General features: G+C 47.1%; 1 protein-coding gene and 1 long non-coding RNA gene across 2 annotated transcripts; both read left to right on the plus strand.

The window, feature by feature from the left end:
* The first annotated feature begins 489 nt into the window (after nucleotides 1-489).
* Nucleotides 490-1,625, plus strand: LOC125529019. The gene is made up of 2 exons (XR_007292532.1): nucleotides 490-1,039; nucleotides 1,193-1,625. It is a non-coding gene; the product is annotated as an uncharacterized LOC125529019 (long non-coding RNA).
* Nucleotides 1,626-3,072: 1,447 nt separating this feature from the next.
* Nucleotides 3,073-3,871, plus strand: LOC125529008 (vegetative cell wall protein gp1-like). The gene is made up of 2 exons (XM_048693423.1): nucleotides 3,073-3,323; nucleotides 3,401-3,871. Exons 1-2 carry the CDS (start codon nucleotides 3,128-3,130, stop codon nucleotides 3,655-3,657), a joined length of 453 nt encoding a protein of 150 aa, XP_048549380.1. The 5' UTR covers nucleotides 3,073-3,127; the 3' UTR covers nucleotides 3,658-3,871.
* The last annotated feature ends 15,038 nt before the right edge of the window (nucleotides 3,872-18,909 follow it).

The following is an 18,909-nucleotide window of genomic DNA, read 5'->3' on the forward strand; positions in this document are numbered from 1 at the left end:
GTCTCGACATTGTACTAACTAACAATACTCCCTATACTTAGCGGGGAAGATCGGATGCAATAAGATCCTAATTGAATCAGACAACAACTTTGTGGTTGAATCAGTACAAAATCCGGATGCTCATGCTGGACTTGATGCGGTTATGGTGGCAGAGTGTAAGCAGTTAGCTCTGGATTTTGCTAATGTTGAATACTCACATTGCTTCCGCGAGGCGAATGAGGTGGCACACAAATCCTTTAGTGATAAATCTTCTATTTTCTGAAAATCGTTTATCGCTGATTTTATTTCTCACTTCATTGTAAATGACTTGGCTATTATTTGAGGAATAAAGTCTTATTGGTTAAAAAAAACTAACAATACTCCCTCTGTTCCTAAATATAAGTCTTTTTAACGATTTAATATGGATCACATATAGACCAAAATGAGTGAAAGACTCTAAAATATGTCTATATACATGCATATGTAGTTCGTATTAAAATTTGTAAAAGGACTTAAATTTAAAAACAGGGAAATACAAAATTGTGTATAAAATTGTATTGCGAGTTATTTTAGGACAAAGGAAGTATGTACTAACAACAAACATCATCAAGTATTAATCGGTGCTCTTCCGGAAAATGAAAATTCGGTGCTAGCATGCGTGCAGCTTCTGGCCGGTACAAGACCAATCTCATTCCATTTCATTAAAGAAAAGCACTGACCGCCCACTGCGTGCCTTATCTCATCGCCACTCCTCTCCTTCTTTTATCCAGATCGCCAATTCCTCCGCTCATCCTAATCCAGCGCTGGTCCTCTTCTTCTTCTCCATCCAATCTAGCCAAGAGCTGCACGTGCGCGGGGCCGTGGTGGCTGGCCAGCGCAGCACCCCCTAATCGGCGATGAACCAGAGACCGCCTAGGCTGGCACCTTGGAGCTCCTCTGCCTCGTCCTGATCTGGCCGTTCGCCCCAGTCGTCGGCCCCGTGCTTCGGATCAGGCCAGAAGCCTTGCCTACGACCTGATTCAGACTGCGTAGCCTTCGCCACCTGCGCCATGCCCCAGAGGTTCGGCCGATCCCGCGTCGCTCATTCTCGCTTCTTCCTTTTCTCGCGGCTCGCGTTGACTGCGAGAGGCCACATGCCTCGTCCAACCACATCCTCTCACTGCCTTGCTCCTCCACCACCACTTCTCTCCCTTCTTCCTCCCCTCCCTGCCAGCCAGGGCACTCTCCCTCTCCCACCTCCGTTCGCCGCAGGTGAGTGCGCGGCTGTTAGAAATAAACCGTGATGGGTATGCACCCAGAGTACGTGTGTGCGTGTGTGTCACGATGGTGTACGTGCGTGTGCGTGCAGTCGTGGCCATGGCGAGTTGGTTAGTCCAGCGCGTAGTGTTTAGTCCAGGTGGTTAGTTGGTTAGCTAGCTTCATGGCATGATAGGATAGTCATGCATGTAGTTAGTTAGCTGGATAAGTTGTTAGCTGGCCGGATAGACTTCATGGTTAGTTAGCATGCATCATAATAGAGGAGGTGGCGTGTGTGCCAGCCTATAAATAGAGGCCGATCTGAGTTGGTTGCATGTACGTGGTACGTGCCACAGTTTGAACTGGAGAAAAACGCTGTTCGTCAGCGAGGCGTTTGTCGCCGCAAAACACCTATGCGTTTACTTCTTCTTCTACCTCTGTCCCCGAAAACCAGTTCGTGCTATCTAGGGTTAGACCCAACAATTGGTATACAGAGCCTCGTTTGTTCCTCTGCTCGTGGCCATGGCGATCGTCCCCGCACGGCGCCGGGGGGAGCACGGTGTCCATGGCGATGCCGATGCTCACATCGGACAACTACACGGTATGGGCGATCAAGGCCGAAGCCATCCTCGACGCCCAGAACCTCTGGGAAGCGGTGTCGCCGGCCGGCGACGCGGCGGTCGACGCGGGGAAAAACAAGACGGCGAGGGCGGTGCTGTTCGGTGCACTCTCAGAAGACTTGTTGATGCAGGTATCGACGAAGAAGACGGCGGCTGAGGTGTGGGCCAGCTTGAAGACGAGGTTCGTCGGCGCTGATCGGGTCCAGGCGGCGCGGCTCTCCACTCTCCGTGGCGAGTTTGACAACCTGCGCATGGAGGAGGGGGAGGCGCTGGACGCGTACGCCGGCAAAATCGGCGGCATGGCAGCAAGGTATGCTGGCCTCGGCTCGACGCTCGGTGACGCCGCCATGGTGAAAAAACTGCTCGACACGGTGCCTGATCGGTTGTATGCCGCGGTGGCCGGGATCGAGCAGTTCTGCGACGTGGAGACGATGGCGTTCGAGGAGGCGTTGAGTAGGCTCAAGGCGTTCGACGAACGTTTACGTCGGCGCACACAGGACAACGGCGGACGAGGCAGCGATCAGCTAATGTTCACAGCGGCCCAGTGGGAGGCACGGCAACGTCAGCGCGGCGGCGGCCTCGACCACGATGACGGTGCGAGCAGCGTGGCCTCGGGCACGAGACGGCGGCGCGGGAAGTGCTACAACTGTGGCGTTCGTGGCCACTTCTCCCGTGACTGCCGGCAGCCGAAGAAGGAGAAGGCGCTCCTCGCCGACGTCGACGAAGAACCTGGCCTCCTGTAGGTCACGGTTTAGGGGGAGAATGTTAGAAATAAACCGTGATGGGTATGCACCCAGAGTACGTGTGTGCGTGTGTGTCACGATGGTGTACGTGCGTGTGCGTGCAGTCGTGGCCATGGCGAGTTGGTTAGTCCAGCGCGTAGTGTTTAGTCCAGGTGGTTAGTTGATGTTAGAAATAAACCGTGATGGGTATGCACCCAGAGTACGTGTGTGCGTGTGGGGCACGATGGTGTACGTGCGTGTGCGTGCAGTCGTGGCCATGGCGAGTTGGTTAGTCCAGCGCGTAGTGTTTAGTCCAGGTGGTTAGTTGGTTAGCTAGCTTCATGGCATGATAGGATAGTCATGCATGTAGTTAGTTAGCTGGATAAGTTGTTAGCTGGCCGGATAGACTTCATGGTTAGTTAGCATGCATCACAATAGGGGAGGTGGCGTGTGTGCCAGCCTATAAATAGAGGCCGATCTGAGTTGGTTGAACGTACATGGTACGTGCCACAGTTTGAGCTGGAGAAAAACGCTGTTCGTCAGCGAGGCGTTTGTCGCCGCAAAACACCTATGCGTTTACTTCTTCTTCTACCTCTGTCCCCGAAAACCAGTTCGTGCTATCTAGGGTTAGCCCAACAGCGGCTACGGGTGTCTGGCCAGCAGCAACAGCTGCGGCAGTTCCGCGCCCGGAGAAGCCGCGCGCTGGGCGATGCGGAGGACGACGACCTGCCGCTTCCTCATTCGGGCGTCCTCCTCTGCGCCGTCGGTGAGCCCTCCCCTTCTTCCTCCATCTCTCTTCTCTCCCACGTGCTTCTTCTCTAAGAGCTCGCTCTTTTTCTATAGAGAGACGACCATGGCCGCCCGATGCCCGAGCACCGCCGGCCAAGGATCCGCCGGCGTCCAGACCCCCTCACGCCATCCCCATCTCGCCAGAGACCTACACCAAGTCCCATCCAGCGCCCGCGCCACCCTTCGGGCCCCGCCCCGCAGCTCTGCAGCCCGAGCGCTTCGGCCGCCTCGCACCCGAAGCAGAGGAGAGGAGCTCCCTACCACGAGCCTCTCCAGCCCCGGCAAACCAGCAGGCCGACCCGGCCTCCTAGTCACTTCCCTCCTTCCTTTTTTTCCGGCGGTACGCATCACCCCTTCCTTGGCTTCTGCGGGAAGCCGGCGGCAAGCTGCGGCCCGTGCCCGGCGGTGGAGAAGGCAAATGGATAAGCGGTGGTGGTGCCCGGTGGTGAAGCAGTTTAATTAAGTACCGTGGGTAGAATTGTAACAAATGCAGGGGTGTTTATGTAAAAACGAAGCGTTTTCTCACGTATCCACTTACAATAGGATTGCGGATTGAATTCTCAAAAATGAAGGGGCTTTTCTGCAAAAGTGCAGACGACGTACGGCCCGAAGCGACCGCTGGTTTATTAGTAGAAGATAATATTTGGTCAAACTTTGTGTAGTTTGACTTTGACTAAATTTTATATGCGGAGTAAAAAGAAATGGAGGGAGTACGAGCAAGCTGTAGCCTGTAGGCAGTGACTAGAGAGACACCCGGGATGGGGGCTGAGGATGACATGACGGGCCGGGGAGACGCCCCTCTGCTTTTCCGGGCGCGAGCAGAGCAGAGAGACAGGTGCAGCCACGTCATTTCCACGTAGTACTACAGGGAGAGTGAGTGACATGTGATCGTGGCAGCCATGTCATTTCGTGATCGCTGTTGCGTGCGCCGCTCTGCTCCCGTGTCCCCCCGACCAGAGCGTGATCACCGCCCCCGTAGCGAGCACGCTTGACCAAGGCCAGAGATGTCGAGCAGATAAAGCAGCGAGTGAAAAGAAATCTCGCCCGTGCCGCGCGGGGGGCAAGCCGGAGGTACGCGCACGGCATCACGTGGTGGGCCGTGGGGGTGGTCTCGTCGCCGTCGTCGGCGGATCCGTCTCCTCCTCCGATCCATACACGGGTGGTGCCCGGGGCCTGGGCGCGGGTGGGGCTCGGCCCATCCATGCACCGTCGTCGTCGGCCAGCCGGGGGAACGGGTGCACGTTGCTCTCGTACGTACGATGCGACCGGGATTAATGGTGCCCCATAAATGGGTGCTGTGGATCGCGCGGCCGGCCGCCGGGAGAGGCGAGGATCGGTCGAGCGGCTATGGCCGCTAGCTACCGGAACTGAAAGAGGATCAAGGTATACCTGTTTTGGATCGTGACGGGTGAGAAAGAAAAGAAGAGCTAACATGTATCCGAGCCAGACTTTATTCGGTCATGTGACTCACGTCTACCATACACACCTGTCTTCTTCATGTAAGATGCACTGCTTGCCAATAGCACGAGACAGTACTTAACAAGTAGGCTTTTGATTTGTGGCCTCCTACAGGATTGCAAGCTACTCCTGGCTAAACCGATTGCCTTCACATAAAGTGCGTAGGATGAATCGACTCAATGACTGGATAGTAGCAATTGGAAAATGGAGATAAATTGATGTGGATCGATGCAAGTAAAATTGTGCATATGCGTCCAGTGGTGGGCCTGAGATTACAGAGTGGTAATTAAAAATAAAATAAAGAATACACAGTGCTTGTAATGTAAAAAAGTGACAAATAACGTGATTCGACACCATGAACCGAAAACTGGATCAGATAAACCGGGACCGAAGCCGAAAAAAGGTTAGCAAATGTTCAAAACCGAACTTTGCTCGTTAGGCCAAGATATTGCATCAAGGCCTGGCAAAATAAACCAAATAGGCAATAGCTCATCTACCAACTACACCTACACGTAGAATTACCTCATCCCAAATTCAGCCCCCAACCTTAATGTGATTCACTGCACCGCCGCCGCCTCCATTTGCCTACCTCGCAAAGTCCCAGCAACCGCCAGTGCCCATGACCTGTACACGGTGGCAGCCATGGCTCCTCCACGGCCGGAGCTTGTGCCCGTATCTCCCGACACACATCAGCCGGCCGTTTGTGCATTGCTTCCACGCAGGATGGCCATGGCTCCTTCATGGCCGAAGATGGCATGCATAACATCTAACAGCTACCGGTGGCCCGCCTACAATAATTTCGCAAGAGTTCCTTCCTCCTATCATTTCCGCTCGTGATTGATTCTTACTTGTATGTTCCATCGTTTTTTGAGCAAGACTTGATGCATGTTTTGTTCCTCCTAAAAATATCGCTCCTCTTTGGTCATGGCCAAGGACTGAGCCGAGTTCTTAGTCCAAAAAATGATCGGTTTTACATTTGCGGAGTAATCGACCAGTCATGCCATATACAAAGGAACTATTTTTTCTGTTACTTCAAGAACTGAACCAATCGTTTCGGTTAGATCAAATGCCGATTCTAGCGGAAATCCCATGCAATGAACAAAAAATAATCTCATGTTATAACCAAACAGACCCACCGAGACGATGACCAAGTCAAAATCATGGGGCAAAATCTCAAATTGTACACCTCAATTGATTGAGAGAGCTTCAACACTAAGGAGCTTACTGAATTAAAGAATGGAACTGCTTCAGGTAAAAAAATCTATATGAATAGGGAATGACCTACATTGGTGCGTTTTTAACTCTTGATCAACATATAGCCATAAAGGAACTCGCGGATTCAACCCTTTGCAGTGGAAACACCCTCGCCTAGTTGATTAAACCAAAGGCCCGCATGGAAGCTTGTGTAGATTTTGTATGTTTCCAATTTCCTTATTGTTTATTGGTCACCATGAAATCATTGCAGAGCCAACTACGGAGATGCTCGGTCTTCCACTCTGTTCACTAGAGTAAAGACAAGAAAGTAAATAATTCTTCAAAGGAATTTTCTCAACAAATGGATGGGCTCGCTAACGAAGTGACTAGATGAAAGGATCGATATAGTTGACTAGAGGAGGGGGGGGGGGGGAATAGGCAACTAACAATTTTTAGCTTTTCTTTACCAATTTAAACTTTGCATCAAAGTAAGTTGTCTAGATATGCAACTAGGTGAGACACCTATATGATGCAACAACAACAAGCACACAAGCAGGCAAGGAATACAACACAATATAAACTTGCACAAGTAAAGGTAAGAGATAACCAATGGTGGAATCGGTGGAGATGAGGATGTGTTACCGAAGTTCCTTCCCTTTGAGAGGAAGTACGTCTCCGTTGGAGCGGCGTGGAGGCACAATGCTCCCCAAGAAGCCACTAGGGCCAACGTATTCTCCTCAAGCCCTCACACAATGCGAGATGCCGTGATTCCACTATTGGAACCCTTGGAGGCGGCGACCGAACCTTTACAAACAAGGTTGGGGCAATCTCCACAACTTAATTGAAGGCTCCCAACGACACCATGAAGCTTCACCACAATGGTATATGGCTCCGCGGTGACCTCAACCGCCTAGGGTGCTCAAACACCCAAGAGTAACAAGATCCGCAAGGGATTAATGAGGGGAATCAAATTTCTCTTGGTGGAAGTATAGATCGGGGACTTCTCAATCAATCCCTAGAAAATCAACAAGTTTGATTGGCTAGGGAGAGAGATCGGGCGAAAGTGGAGCTTTGAGCAACAATGGAGCTTAGGGAAGGAAGATGTAGTCAACTTGGGGAAGAAGACCCTCCTTATATAGTGTGAGGAAAAATCCAACTGTTACGCACCTACTCAGCCCACGACATGCGGTACTACCGCACACACCCAGGGTACTACCGCTGGTAAGTGCGGTACTACCGATCGCACGACAAGAGCCAGGTGAGGCCCTGTTGCACAAGGCAACGAGCGGTAGAACCGCCAGAGTGGTACTACTGCGCACCCTTGCGGTACTACCGCAAGGCAGGGCTCCGACTGGACCAGGAAGGCACGGACTAATAAATTACATTTGTGGCTACTTCCGCTGAGTTTCGGCCAGTGCAAAAATCCGGCGCGGTACTACAGCTCACAGGGAGCGGTACTACCGCGTACTTCCGATCACGCCACTGTTTTGGGCCGGAGGCCGCGGTACTACCGCGTGCTAGGAGCGGTACTACCGCGCTCACGGTACTACTGCTGCCAGGGGCGGTACTATCGTGGGCAGCTGCGGTACTACTGCTCCCTTGAGCAGTACTACCGCATGCCACAAAACAGTAGCACTAGGAAGCCTTCATCTTTGCAATGACAGGGGAAACAACCGGTGCTCCAATGAAGCAAGGAAAGGTGGTGCAAAGGAATAGATGTGTACGTGTTGATTCCACCCTAACCTTTCCGAAGCGGACCTCCTCTTAATAGTACGGCTTTCCTACGACTCAAATCGACCGAAAAGAAACATAGAGAAATGCCGTCTTCGATAGGCTCTGAGGGGCACCGAACCGTCTTGTGTCTAGACATGAGATATTTGAAATGCTCAATGCACACGATTAGTCCGCAAATGCATTGTCATCAATCAACAAAACCCCTTAGGGTGAAATATGCCCTTACAATCTCCCCCTTTTTGGTGGATTGATGACGACACGAGATTTGCACATAAGGATATAAAATGAAACATAAGAAAACCCAACATCTATAAAATATAGGCAGGCTCCCCTAGATGTGTGCACTCTATAGAAGTGCTTTGGACTGCACGGCACACATACTAGGATCAACACCCCCCTATATTTTATAAACAAGGTAATCCTTTCAACAAAATGAATGATAATAAGCAAGGATGCAAGGTATAGAAATGAGCATGAAGTAAAGGGCACATGATATAATAAGCTCACAAGCTACTAAACATGCTAGATAATAGGATAAGACAGTAAGATAAGTTGAGGACATATGTCTTACACCATATGATAGTCTCATGGACTCAGACGAACACAACCACAAACCAAAGCAAACGAAGGTTCAATGGAATGAAAGCAAAGTGAACCAAGACACGACACAAGACTCGCAAATCCTACACTCTCCCCCTTTGGCATCGAGACACCAAAAAGGCAGAGAGGACACCTACGACACAGGTGGTGGCAGAACTCCACAACATCACCAGTCATGTTCCTCCTCCTCAGATTCCTCGGCAGCACGTGATGTAGAAGAAATTCCAGTCTCCTCCTCTGACTAACTCCACCGGCAGTGCTATATGGTCCACAGCCCCTCATCTTGTTGGGAAACGTAGTATTTCAAAAAAATTCCTACAATCAAGCAAGATCTATCTAGGAGAAGCATAGCAACGAGCAGGGAGAGTGTGTCCACGTACCCTCGTAGACCGAAAGCGAAAGTGTTTAGTAACGCGGTTGATGTAGTTGAACGTCTTTGCGATCCAACCGATCCAAGTACCGAACGCAAGGCACCTCCGCGATCTGCACACGTTCAGCTCGGTGACGTCCCTCGAACTCTTGATCCAGTTGAGGCCGAGGGAGAGTCTCGTCAGCACGACGGTGTGGTGACGGTGATGATGAAGTTACCGATGCAGGGCTTCGCCCAAGCACTACGACAATATGACCGAGGTGGAAAACTTTGGAGGGGGCACCGCACACGGCTAAAGATCAACTTGTGTGTCTTTGGGGTGCCCCCTGCCCACGTATATAAAGGAGGGGGGAAGAGGAGGCCGGCCTAGGAGGGGCGCGCCTATAAGGGGAGTCCAACTAGGATTCCCAATCCTAGTTGGAGTCCCCTTCCTTTTCCAAGAGGGGAGAGAGGGAAGGAGTAGGAGAGGGAGAAGGAAAGAGGGGGGCGCCGCCCCCTCCCTAGTCCAATTCGGACCAGCCCCTGGGGGGGCGCGCGACCTCCCCTTGTAGCCCTTCTCTCCTTTCCACTAAGGCCCATGAAGGCCCAATACTTCCCCCGTCGAATTCCCGTAACTCTCCGGTACTCCGAAAAATACCCGAACCACTCAGAACCTTTCCGATGTCCGAATATAGCCTTCCAATATATCTATCTTTATGTCTCAACAATTTCGAGACTCCTCATCATGTCCGTGATCTCATCCGGGACTCCGAACAAACTTCGGTCATCAAATCACATAACTCATAATACAAATCGTCATCGAACATTAAGCGTGCGGACCCTACGGGTTCGAGAAGTATGTAGACATGACCGAGACACATCTCCGGTCAATAACCAATAGCGGAACCTGGATGCTCATATTGGCTCCTACATATTCTACGAAGATCTTTACCGGTCAAACCGCATAACAACATACGTTGTTCCCTTTGTCATCGGTATGTTACTTGCCCAAGATTCGATCGTCGGTATCATCATACCTAGCTCAATTTCATTACCGTCAAGTCCCTTTACTCGTTCCATAATACACCATCTCGTGACCAACTCATTAGTCACATTGCTTGCAAGGCTTATAGTGATGTGCATTACCGAGAGAGCGTAGAGATACCTCTCCGATACACGGAGTGACAAATCCTAATCTCGATCTATGCCAACCCAACAAACACCTTCAGAGACATCTGTGGAGCATATTTATAATCACCCAGTTACGTTGTGATGTTTGATAGCACACAAGGTGTTCCTCCGGTATTCGGGAGTTGCATAATCTCATAGTCAGAGGAACATGTATAAGTCATGATGAAAGCAATAGCAATAAAACTAAACGATCATAATGCTAAGCTAACGGATGGGTCTTGTCCATCACATCATTCTCTAATGATGTGATCCCGTTCATCAAATGACAACACATGTCTATGGTCAGGAAACATAACCATCTTTGATTAATGAGCTAGTCAAGTAGAGGCATACTAGGGACACTTTGTTTTGTCTATGTATTCACGCATGTACTAAGTTTCCGGTTAATACAATTCTAGCATGAATAATAAACATTTATCATGATATATGGAAATATAAATAACAACTTTATTATTGCCTCTAGGGCGTATTTCCTTCAGTCTCCCACTTGCACTAGAGTCAATAATCTAGTTCACATCGCCATGTGATTCAACACCAATAGTTCACATCACCATGTGATTAGTTCACATCGCCATGTGCTAATACCCAAAGGGTTTTACTAGAGTCAATAATCTAGTTCACATCGCTATGTGATGAACACCCAAAGAGTACTAAGGTGTAATCATGTTTTGCTTGTAAGTGAAGCTTAGTCAATGGGTCTGTCAAATTCAGAGCCATATGTATTTTGCAAATTTTCTATGTCTACAAGGCTCTGCATGGAGCTACTCTAGCTAATTGCTCTCACTTTTAATATGTATCCAGATTGAGACTCAGAATCATCCGGATCGGTGTAAAAGCTTGCATCCGTGTAACTCTTTACGACGAACTCTTTATCACCTCCATAACCGAGAAATATCTCCTTAGTCTTCTAAGGATAATTTTGACCGTTGTTAAGTGATCCACTCCTGGATCAATATCGTACCCCCTTGCCAAACTCATGGCAAGGTACACAATAGGTTTGGTACACAACATATCAGACTCTATAGAACCTATGGCTGAGGAATAGGGACTGACTTTCATTCTCTTTCTATTTTCTGCCGTGGTCGTGTTTTGAGTCTTACTCAACTTTACACCTTGCAATACAGGAAAGAAATCCTTCTTTGACTGTTCCATTTTGAACTACTTCAAAAATCTTGTCAAGGTATGTAATCATTGAAAAATCTTATCAAGCGTCTTGATCTATCTCTATAGATCTTGATGCCCAATATGTAAGCAGCTTCACCGAGGTCTTTCTTTGAAAAACTCCTTTGAAACACTCCTTTATTCTTTCCAGAAAATTCTACATCATTTCTAATCAACAATATGTCATTCACATATACTTATCAGAAAGGATGTAGTGCTCCCACTCACTTTTTTTGTAAATACAGGCTTCACCGCAAGTCTGTATAAAACTATATGCTTTGATCAACTTATGAAAGCGTATATTCCAACTCCGAGATTCTTGCACTAGTCCATAGATGGATCGCTGGAGCTTCCACATTTTCTTAGCACCTTTAGGATTGAAAAAACCTTCTGGTTGTATCATATACAACTTTTCTTTAAGAAATCCATTAAGGAATGTAGTCTTGATATCCATTTTCCAGGTTTCATAAAATGTGGCAATTTGCTAACATGATTCGGACAGACTTAAGCATCGCTACGAATGAGAAAATCTCATTGTAGTCAACACCTTGAACTAGTCAAATATGTTTCTTTTGACAATTCGAGCTTTGTAGATAGTAACACTATTCTCAGCGTCCATCTTCCTCTTGAAGATCCATTTATTCTCTATGCCTTGCTCATCATTGGGCAAGTCCACCAAAGTCCATACTTTGTTCCCATACATGGATCCCATCTCAGATTTCATGGCCTCAAGCCATTTTGCGGAATCTGGGCTCATCGTCACTTTTCCTCATAGTTCGTAAGTTCTTCATGGTCTAGTAACATGACTTCCAATACAGGATTACCATACCACTCTGGTGCGGATCGTGCTCTTGTTGACCTACGAAGTTCTGTAGTAACTTGATCTGAAGTTTCATGATCATCATCATTAACTTCCTCTCTAGTTGGTGTAGGCATCACAGGAACAGATTTCTCTAATGAACTACTTTCCAATTCGAGAGAAGGTACAGTTACCTCATCAAGTTCTACTTTCCTCCCACTCACTTCTTTCAAGAGAAACTCATTCTCTAGGAAGGATCCATTCTTAGTAACGAAAATATCGCCTTCGGATCCATGATAGAAGGTGTACCCAACAGTTTCCTTTGGGTATCCTATGAAGACACATTTCTCCGATCTGGGTTCGAGCTTATCAGGTTGAAGCTTTTTGACATAAGCATCATAGCCCCAAACTTTAAGAAATGACAACTTAAGTTTCTTGCTAAACCACAGTTCATATGGTGTCATCTCAACGGATTTAGATGGTGCCCTATTTAACGTGAATGCAGTTGTCTCTAATGCATAACCACAAAACAATAGTGGTAAAGGTAAGAGACATCATAAATCGCACCATATCTAATAAAGTACGGTTACAATATTCGGCCACACCATTATTCTATGGTGTTCCAGGTGGCATGAGTTTGTGAAACTATTCCACATTGTTTTAATTGAAGGCCAAACTCGTAACTCAAATATTTGCCTCCGCGATCAGATCGTAGAAACTTTATTTTATTGTTACGATGATTCTCTACTTCACTCTGAAATTCTTTGAACTTTTCAAATGTTTTATACTTGTGTTTCATTAAGTAGATATACCCATATCTGCTCAAATCATCTGTGAAGGTCAAAAAATAACTATACCCCCCGCGAGCCTCAACAATCATCGGATCGCATACATCAGTATGTATTATTTCCAATAAGTTAGTCGCACGCTCCATTGTTCCGGAGAACGAAGTCTTAGTCATCTTGCCCATGAGGCATGGTTCACAAGCATCAAGTGATTCATAATCAATTGATTCCAAAATCCCATCAGCATGGAGTTTCTTCACCCTCCTTACACCAGTATGACCTAAACGGCAGTGCCACAAATATGTTGCACTATCATTATCAACTTTGCATCTTCTAGCATCAATATTATGAATATGTGTATCACTACGATCGAGATTAATTCAGTAAACCATTCACTTTGGGTGTGTGCCCTCATAAGGTATTATTCATGTAAATAGAATAACAATTATTCTTTCACTTAAATGAATAACCGTATTGCAATAAACATGATCCAATCATATTATGTTCAACGCAAACACCAAATAACATTTATTTTAGGTTCAACACTAATCCCGAAGGTAAAGGGAGTGTGTGATGGTGATCTTATCAACCTTGGAATCACTTCCAACACATATCGTCACCTTGCCCTCAACTAGTCTTTGTTCATTTTGTAACTCCTGTTTTCAGTTACTAATCATAGCAACTGAACCAGTATCAAATACCCAGGGGCTACTATGAACACTAGTAAAGTACACATCAATAACATGTATATCATATATACTTTTGTTCACTTTGTCATCCTTCTTATCCGCCAAGTATTTGGGTTAGTTCCGCTTCCAGTGACCATTTCCTTCATAGTAGAAGCACTCAGTTTCAGGCTAGGGTCTAGCTTTGGGCTTCTTTGTGGGAGTGGCAACTTATTGTCATTCTTCTTGAAGTTCCCTTTCTTTCGCTTGCCCTTTTACTTGAAACTAGTGGTCTTGTCAACCATCAATATTTGATGCTTTTCTTGATTTCTACCTTCGTCGATTTCAGCATCACGAACAGCTCGGGAATCATTTTCGTCATCCCTTGCATACTATAGTTCATCACGAAGTTTCAGTAACTTGGTGATAGTGACTAGAGAACTCTGTCAATCACTTTTTTATCAGGAAGATTAACTCCCACTTGATTCAAGCGATTGTAGTGCTCAGACAATCTGAGCACATGCTCACTGGTTGAGCTATTCTCCTCCATATTGTAGGCAAAGTACTTGTCAGAGGTCTCATACCTCTCGACTCGGGCATGAGTCTGAAATACCAATTTCAGCTCTTGGAACATCTTATATGCTCCATGGCGTTCAAAATGTTTTTGAAGTCCTGGTTCTAAGCCGTAAAGCATGGCGCACTAAACTATCAGACAGTTATCATATCGAGCTTGCGAAACGTTCATAATGTTTGTATCTGCTCCTGCAATAGGTCCATCATATAGCGGTGCATCAAGGACATAATTCTTCTATGCAGAAATGAGGATAATCCTTAGATCACGGACCTAGTCCACATCATTGCTACTATCATCTCTCAACATAGTTTTTCTCTAGGAACATATCAAGAATAAAACGGGGAGCTACATCGCGAGCTGTTGATCTACAACATAGTTATGCAAATACTATCAGGACTAACTTCATGATAAATTAATGTTCAATTAATCATATTACTTAAGAACTCCCACTTAGATAGACATCCCTCTAGTCATCTAAATGATCACATGATCCAAATCAACTAAACCATGTCCGATGATCACGTGAGATGGAGTTGCTTTCAATGGTGAGCATCACTATGTTGATCATATCTACTATATGATTCACATTCGACCTTTCGGCCTCAGTGTTCCGAGGCCATATTTGCATATGCTAGGCTCGTCAAGTTTAACCTGAGTATTCTGCATGTGCACAACTGGCTTGCACCTGTTGTATGTCAACGCAGAGCGTATCACACCCAATCATCACGTGGAGTCTCAGCACGAAGAACTGTCGCAACGGTGCATACTCAGGGCGAACACTTTGTTGGAAATATGCCCTAGAGGCAATAATAAAATGGTTATTATTATATTTCTTTGTTCATGATAATTGTCTATTGTTCATGCCATAATTGTGTTATCCGGAAATCGTAATACATGTGTGAATACATAGACCACAACACGTCCCTAGTGAGCCTCTAGTTGACTAGCTCGTTGATCAAAAGATAGTCATGGTTTCCTGACTATGGACATTGGATGTCATTGATAACGGGATCACATCATTAGGAGAATGATGTGATGGACAAGACCCAATCCTAAGCATAGCTCAAAGATCGTGTAGTTCGTTTGCTGTAGCTTTTCTGAATGTCAAGTATCATTTCCTTACACCATGAGATTGTGCAACTCCCGGATACCGTAGCAGTGCCTTGGGTGTGCCAAACGTCACAACGTAACTGGGTGACTATAAAGGTACATTACAGGTATCTCCGAAAGTGTCTGTTGGGTTGGCACGAATCGAGACTGGGATTTGTCACTTCGTATGACGGAGAGGTATCTCTGGGCCCACTCGGTAATGCATCATCATAATGAGCTCAATGTGATCAAGTGGTTGATCACGGGATCATGCATTACGGTACGAGTAAAGTGACTTGCCGGTAACGAGACTAAACAAGGTATTGGGATACCGACGATCGAGTCTCGGGCAAGTAACGTACCGATTGACAAAGGGAATTGTATACGGATTGATTGAATCCTCGACATCGTGGTTCATCCGATGAGATCATCGAGGAGCATGTGGGAGCCAACATGGGTATCCAGATCCTGCTGTTGGTTATTGACCGGAGAGTCGTCTCGGTCATGTCTGCATGTCTCCCGAACCCGTAGGGTCTACACACTTAAGGTTCAGTGATGCTAGGGTTGTTAGGAAGACTTGTATGTGATTACCGAATGTTGTTCGGAGTCCCGGATGAGATCCCGGACGTCATGAGGAGTTCCGGAATGGTCCGGAGGTGAAGATTTATATGTAGGAAGTTGTCATACGGTCACCGGAAAGGTTCGGGGGCATATCGGTATTGTACCGGGGCAACCGGAGGGGTTCCGGGGGTCCACCGGGAGGGGCCACCTCTCTCGGAGGGCCTAATGGGCTGTAGAGGAAAGGGAACCAGCCCTACATGAGCTGGCTGCATCCCCCCCTTGGGCCCATGCGCCTAGGGTTGGGGGGGAAACCCTAAAGGGGGCGCCCCCCTTGCTTGGGGGGCAAGCCCCCTCCCCTTGGCCGCCGGCCCCCCCTCTAGATCTCATCTAGAGGGGGCCGCCCCCCTTCCTCCTTCCCCTATAAATAGAGGGGCAAGGGGAGGGCTGCACACAACATCCAAGGCGCAGCCCCTCCCCTCCCCAACACCTCTCCTCCTCCGTAAGAGCTTGGCGAAGCCCTGCCGGAGTACTGCAGCTTCACCACCACCACGCCGTCGTGCTGCTGTTGGAGCCCTCTTCCTCAACCTCTCCCTCCTCCTTGCTGGATCAAGGCGCAGGAGACGTCCTCGCTCCGTACATGTGTTGAACGCGGAGGTGTCGTCCGTTCGGCGCTAGGATCTTCGGTGATTTGGATCACGACGAGTACGACTCCATCAACCCCGTTCTCTTGAACGCTTCCGCTCGTGATCTACAAGGGTATGTAGATGCACTCCTCTCTCCCTCGTTGCTAGATGACTCCATAGATAGATCTTGGTGTTGCGTAGAATTCTTTTTTAAAATTCTGCTACGTTCCCCAACAGTGGCATCATGAGCTAGGTCTATGCGTAGTTACTATGCATGAGTAGAACACAAAGTGGTTGTGGGCGTCGATATTGTCAATTTACTTGCCGTTACTAGTCTTATTTTGATTCGGCGGCATCGTGGGATGAAGCGGCCCGGACCGACCTTACACGTACGCTTACGTGAGACTGGTTCCACCGATTGACATGCACTAGTTGCATAAGGTGGCTGGCGGGTGTCTGTCTCTCCCACTTTAGTCGGATCGGATTCGATGAACAGGGTCCTTATGAAGGGTAAATAGAAATTGCCAATTCACGTTGTGGTTTTGGCGTAGGTAAGAAACGTTCTTGCTAGAATCCTATAGCAGCCACGTAAAAACTTGCAACAACAATTAGAGGACGTCTAACTTGTTTTTGCAGCAAGTGTTTTGTGATGTGATATGGCCAAAGGATGTGATGAATGATATATGTGATGTATGAGATGATCATGTTCTTGTAATAGGAATCACGACTTGCATGCCGATGAGTATGACAACCGGCAGGAGCCATAGGAGTTGTCTTTATTTATTTATGACCTGTGTGTCAACATAAACGTCATGTAATTACTTTACTTTATTGCTAAAGCGTTAGCCATAGTAGTAGAAGTAATAGATGACGAGACAACTTCAAGAAGACACGATGATGGAGATCATGGTGTCATGCCCGTGACAACGATGATCATGGAGCCCCGAAGATGGAGATCAAAAGGAGCAACTGATATTGGCCATATCATGTCACTATTTGATTGCATGTGATGTTTATCATGTTTTGCATCTTATTTGCTTAGAACGACGGTAGCTTAAATAAGATGATCCCTTGAAATAATTTCAAGAAAGTGTTCCCCCTAACTGTGCACCGTTGCGAAGGTTCGTTGTTTCGAAGCACCACGTGATGATCAGGTGTGATAGATTCTAACGTTCGAATACAACGGGTGTCAGCCAGATTTACACATGCAATACACTTAGGTTGACTTGACGAGCCTAGCATGTATAGACATGGCCTCGGAACACAGAAGACCGAAAGGTCGAGCATGAGTCGTATAGAAGATACGATCAACATGAAGATGTTCACCGATGTTGACTAGTCCGTCTCACGTGATGATCAGACACGACCTAGTTAACTCGGATCATGTTATACTTAGATGACTGGAGGGATGTCTATCTGAGTGGGAGTTCACTGAATAATTTGATTAGATGAACTTAATTATCATGAACTTAGTCTAAAATCTTTACAATATGTCTTGTAGATCAAATGGCCCACGTTGTCCTCAACTTCAACGCGTTCCTAGAGAAAACCAAGCTGAAAGACGATGGCAGCAACTATACGGACTGGGTCCGGAACCTGAGGATCATCCTCATAGCTGCCAAGAAAGATTATGTCCTAGAAGCACCGCTAGGTGATGCACCCGTCCCACAGAACCAAGACATTATGAACGCTTGGCAGTCACGTGCTGATGATTACTCCCTCGTTCAGTGCGGCATGCTTTACAGCTTAGAACCGGGGCTCCAAAAGCGTTTTGACAGACACGGAGCATATGAGATGTTCGAAGAGCTGAAAATGGTTTTTCAAGCTCATGCCCGGGTCAAGAGATATGAAGTCTCCGACAAGTTCTTCAGCTGTAAGATGGAGGAAAATAGTTCTGTCAGTGAGCACATACTCAAAATGTCTGGGTTGCATAACCGCTTGACTCAGCTGGGAGTTAATCTCCTGGATGACGCGGTCATTGACAGAATCCTTCAGTCGCTTTCACTGAGCTACAAGAGCTTTGTGATGAACTTCAATATGCAGGGGATGGAAAAGACCATTCCTGAGGTATATTCAATGCTAAAATCAGCAGAGGTAGAAGTCAAAAAGGAACATCAAGTGTTGATGGTGAATAAAACCACTAAGTTCAAGAAAGGCAAGGGTAAGAAGAACTTCAAGAAGGACGGCAAGGGAGTTGCCGCGCCCGGTAAGCAAGCTGCCGGGAAGAAGCCAAAGAATGGACCCAAGCTCGAGACTGAGTGTTTTTATTGCAAGGGAAGTGGTCACTGGAAGCGGAACTGCCCCAAATACTTAGCGGACAAGAAGGCCGGCAACACGAAAGTTATATGTGATATACATGTAATTGATGTGTACCTTACCATTACTCATAGTAGCTCCTGGGTATTTGATACCGGTGCGGTTGCACACATTTGTAACTCAAAGCAGGAGCTGCGGAATAAGCGGAGACTGGCGAAGGACGAGGTGACGATGCGCGTCGGGAATGGTTCCAAGGTCGATGTGATCGCCGTCGGCACGCTACCTGTACATTTACCTATGGGATTAATTTTAAACCTCAATAATTGTTATTTAGTGCCAGCTTTGAGCATGAACATTGTATCAGGATCTCGTTTAATTTGAGATGGCTACTCATTTAAATCCGAGAATAATGGTTGTTCTATTTATATGAGAGATATGTTTTATGGTCATGCTCCGATGGTGAATGGTTTATTCTTAATGAATCTCGAGACTAATGCTACACATATTCATAGTGTGAATACCAA

Source organism: Triticum urartu, chromosome 1 (assembly GCF_003073215.2).
Source record: "Triticum urartu cultivar G1812 chromosome 1, Tu2.1, whole genome shotgun sequence".
Classification (NCBI taxonomy): Eukaryota; Viridiplantae; Streptophyta; class Magnoliopsida; order Poales; family Poaceae; genus Triticum; species Triticum urartu.